The 4927-nt window shown below is 38.7% G+C and overlaps 1 protein-coding gene and 1 long non-coding RNA gene across 2 annotated transcripts in view; both read left to right on the top strand.

Annotated features, from left to right (window-relative positions):
* The window catches only part of LOC135199567 (uncharacterized), a 166504-nt gene that overhangs the window by 75975 nt on the left and 85602 nt on the right, over positions 1-4927 (top strand). The window lies entirely within an intron of this gene.
* LOC135199562 (uncharacterized) overlaps positions 1-4927 on the top strand; it is a 93064-nt gene that overhangs the window by 76018 nt on the left and 12119 nt on the right. Inside the window, exon 2 of the mRNA XM_064227725.1 lies at positions 3223-3464. Within this exon, the coding sequence (XP_064083795.1) occupies positions 3233-3464 (232 nt within the window). The 5' untranslated portion in view covers positions 3223-3232. The remainder of the gene's footprint in view (positions 1-3222; positions 3465-4927) is intronic.

Raw genomic sequence — 4927 nt, 5'->3', positions numbered from 1 at the left:
TACCTAAATTACGACTATATGCAAGCATCCCGCTCATTCATGATAAAAATTTCTATAGAGAATGACGGCAGTTAATAGATAGTTTTTTACCAGCAATTGACCTAAAGCTAATACTTTGTAATCCAATGACCATAAGATCATCTTTCAAATAAAGAGAAACTTTTCACCCTCTGATGTCCTCGGGAGTCATTTACCTATTTAATTGTCCCAGATGTCACCTGGGGAAATATGTCGGATCCACCCGCAGGTTGTTAAAAGTGAGATTGGATTCTCATCGAGGCGTCAGTTACAGAACTGGTGTTAAATTATCAAACCCAGAATTCTCCTGCATACGTGAACATGCAAAGAAATGTAAATTCGATGTCAATTACAAAGATTTTAAAATCATAGGCCGAACTCTGAACGACCAACAACTAGCAATTTCAGAATCGCTTTTTATTAAACAGCTTGTCCCCCAACTAAATACTCAGACCACCTCAACACCTCTAGACCTCTCGTGAGTTTAAGTCGAAGCTGAACCTGGTCCGAACTGTCGCTCGGTCTGTGCCCTCAGCACCATTTGGTAAACTCGCTTCCTTTTTACTGTACTTATGATTTTATGTTGCATGTATAAAACTTTTTATTCTTTTATTTTATCCCGAGTCTGTTTTTTATTTTATTATATAGCTTTGAAAATGAGACCAAACGTCTTGAAACGTCAGCAGCTACATAAAGTACTTTGAAAGGAATGAAGAATGGTCCTTCCCCTTCACACCAAATGCTGTTATTTCTGATTGATAGAACCCACCCTCAACTTCACTATATATATATATATATATATATATATATATATATATATATTATATATATATATATATATATATATACTTAAACGAGTTTTTAGAGCCAAAGGATACTCATTTAGACAAATGAAAGAAACTGCTAACAAGCAACTGCCTACCCTCGATCTGTGGCTGAAACTGAAATGGAAGACTAAGCTAATAAACCCTCGTAGATACAAAAATATACTTTCTATTTCCCAGAATAGCTAACATTAACATGGAACAAAATGAATACATTATAGTGGAATTAAATGAATAAAGTCTGACCCCCAAAAAACTGTAAACTGTCATTTTCCTCTCCTGAACCAGGTTTAAGTCTGATTAACTACACCATTTTTAATAGTTAATTAAGTCTTAGGGAACCCATTCTCTTATATGGTGCCATTGAGCCCATCTGAAATAAAGAGACCATATTTATTACACCACTCCACATGTGAAAGTTAATCAAAATGAATGTGTATGCACCACACTTCTCTTTCTCTTTTCACTTCAAAGGTGAACTTTTTCAAAGTTTTATCTTACGTTACCTTATTCGATGGGCGTTCTCAAACCTCCTCCAGGTGTGTTCTGCACACTGACACAAGCAATCAAAGAGTGTCCTTTCTTCTTTTCATTACCTATCACTAAGCCCATACATCATACGCTATGAACACTCACACACACAGACACACCTTGCGGAGCACCTAGAAATGATGGGTGCCTGCATATCCCAAGCATGTGTGGCGTCAATAACCTCGTCATTGCAACGGCAGTAAGAACTAACAAATCAATCAATCAATCAATCCCAAGCATGTGATTTCTGAGGTGTCGCCGACCTCAGATCACATTGGTCATCATTTCTGGCTGTTTTTCATTTCAGCACTCTTCAAGGAGCCTAGTGCTTGTCACTAAGCGCCCTATCTCTTACCAGAAAAAGCTGAGATTAACAATTCACTACCACACCTTTTTGAAGATATACGTATATGTTTGCTGTTAAGTTGGTAGCTAGGGCCTATTTTTTTATGATTTCATAAGCAAATATTTCATTACTAGCTTGCATGTATGTGTGTGTATAAATGTACACAATATTACTGATATGTTCATTAAAACTAAAAGCTCGGAAATTCAGATAAACTTTCTGAAGTGAAGTCCATGTGATGTGACAGGGGTCTGGAATAATTGGCCCTAAGCCTTGAGAACTGAATTCAGTACTCAGGTTCTACTTGTGAAGAAGAAATATCTGTTGAAGCACTGCAGAAAGTCTGAAATGTGGTGTCGTCTCTTGTCAAAGCCTTTCTCACTCTCTAAAAAGTGTTGCTTCATGAATCCACTGACGGCAAATCTCCATATCCAACCGGAGATAACTATGCTATAGTAGATTCACATCACCCGTGCATCTGATGCCTGGGCCAGTCCCTTACGACGCTCCTGATTGGCTGTTGATAAGGCAATCACAGGGCTGAAAACTTTCAGTCTCTTTCCAGAGTTCACATAGGCAGGATGCATGTTCCACCTCTCCTGAGGGATACTTCTGAAAGACGTATCCCTCAGGAGAGGTGGAACATGCATCCTGCCTTTGTGAATTCTCAAGAGAGAGATTGAGAGTTTCCAGCCCTGTGATTGGCTTATAAGAAGCCAATCAAGAGCGTCATAAGCGACTGGCCTGGGCATCACATGTAGGGTGATGTGAATCGACTATAGCCTCCACGATGTCATTTAAGTTCCTCAAGTAAATTTCAACGAGAGAAACACTCCCTTTCAAGTAGCCAATCGTTCGCCCGAAAAATCGACGGCTCAAAGGTCGTCTCTCTCCAGCGACTCCACCTTAAGGGTTGGTGACTGCTGCTTGGCTGCCGAGAGCAAACTTTCTCTTTTGTCGAAGTCTGATCTGAATGTGAATGTCCAAGCCACACATATTAAAGATCCGCCTACTCCGATCCGATCTTGCGACCAAATCTGCGATCAATGGCCACCTTGCACTTCAGTCAATATAGTCTTGCTGATGTAAGAAAAACCCTCGTTGGAGCACCAATATCCCTCCTGGGGAATCGGTTACTTGATCGTTTGAAAGATACTTCACAGAAACGATGTGCGTGTGATCGGTAGTATCCCCGCCCCGCCAGAAGCACTTTGCTTCAGACGACTTGAACTAAAGATTATGTAGTAGTGGTAGACTGCTGCGAGTTCCAATCTAGGTGGAAAGGTGCATCAAACTAGCACGCGATTTTGTTTATTAGCTGAAGCCACTGGGAAAGTTGAAAATGAAACGACAGAGTGCCGAGTACTTTCGTGTATTTTTAACACATCTTAGGGTCACAAAAATGTGTTCAAAATACACGAAAGTACTTGGTACTCTGTCGTTTCATTTTGAACTTTCCCGGCGCCTTCAGCTAATTATATATATAAAAAAATAAAATTTCAGGCTGGGCAATATGGCGAACAGTAATCTGAGATTCACCGGGATATTTCACTTGCATTTGTTTTGGATTCCCTTGATGCTGGGGTATGGGATAACACTGGTGGCAGAAGGAACTGAAACCTGGATAGCTCCTGAATATTGCATGAAGGACCTTCCTGCAAATGTGGCCAACGTCTCAGTCCCCAGCAAATTGATGTGTTCTCTCCACGCAAGCAAATCAAGGTCGACGATGTTTGTTTACCAAAGTAAGTACGACTAACATTCCATTCTACTTTATTATTATTATTATTATGATTATTATTATTATTATTTTATATTATTATTATTATTATTATTATTATTATTATTATTATAGTATTATTATTGTTATTCTTTAAGGTACACAATGATATACTAATGGTAGCGGTAGTAAAATAAAATAAAAATATGTAAATGCTGTCGAACCTACCTGGGTTCATCTTCAGTCATTCAGAACATTACTTGTGCCCTCGTAATTGAGATTTCTACCCATTATTTTTATTATTATTTAAAAATCCTCATAGGAGCACGAGTCTTGAAATGGAGAAGCAAATCCACAGTTATGTAAATGTACATATATTTCAATTTAAAAACAGCAAAGATAGGTTTCGGGAATCTGTTTGGTTCCCCCTTGATAAGGGGAACCGAACAGATTCCCGAAAGCTATCTTTGCTGTTTTATATTGAAATATATGTACATTTACATAACTGTGGATCTGCTTCTCCATTATTATTTTATATTATTATTATTATTATTATTATTATTATTATTATTATTATTATTATTATTATTATTATTATTATTATTATTATTATTATTATTATTATTATTAAAAATGATTGCAGCCTCAGCTGCATTAATTTTATAAAGGTTCTTCTCTATTTTCTTAATTATTGTTTTCTCATTGTTGCTTAAACTGGTGAGCAACTCACCGAAGGTTAACATATCTCAATTAGTAAGAGTCAAAGCTGACTGGATTTTTTATTGATAAAAAATTCTAGTGGGGGTAGTCAAATTTTCGGGTATATCATGTAGAGTTTATTGCAGGTAGAATTGATATTAAATTCTATTCTTTTTTATTCTTTTTGTGGGCCACGACGTTTCGTCTGAAAAACCTCAGACATCCTCTTAGGTGGAGGTGGGTGAAGGACTTAAGTGAGAGGGTGAGTCCATTTGCTTTTATTGTGGCGGTGCAGCGAGGGCTTCGTGCCGCTGCCTTTTCATTGGCTAGTGAATGGGGGAGTTGCTTTATGATTGGCTGCCTGGCTTTGGGCTGAAGCCAGCTCCCGAACGCATGCTCAACAGGCACGCCGATCTTTTCAGTTGCATACCATCATGCCGGGCTTCATTTTGATTGGTCAAAGGCTGCGTGACATCACTGCTGGTGTTATTCATGGTATTAATGTCGTCTTCGGTGTTATTTTCCTCTTGAATTGGGGCATTTTTGTGCGGCGATATTCATGGAGGGCTTTTGCTCCTGGATGAGTAACGCCTCCAGAAGGTGCAGATGGTGAGGGTCGGGTGCTCTCCATATTAACCTAGTGTTGCGGTGAAGGCGTGATTCTTGATAGCCCATTATGGGATGTGATAGGAGATTCTCTTCATAAGATACATAGTAGTCATTCCAATGTACTTCCCAGGACATCCTCGGGCTAGGCATATGTATTGGTATACTCATTCGTCTGCTTGA

Source organism: Macrobrachium nipponense, chromosome 25 (genome assembly GCF_015104395.2).
Source record: "Macrobrachium nipponense isolate FS-2020 chromosome 25, ASM1510439v2, whole genome shotgun sequence".
Lineage (NCBI taxonomy): Eukaryota > Metazoa > Arthropoda > Malacostraca > Decapoda > Palaemonidae > Macrobrachium > Macrobrachium nipponense.
This window is presented reverse-complemented; position numbering and strand designations above follow the sequence as displayed.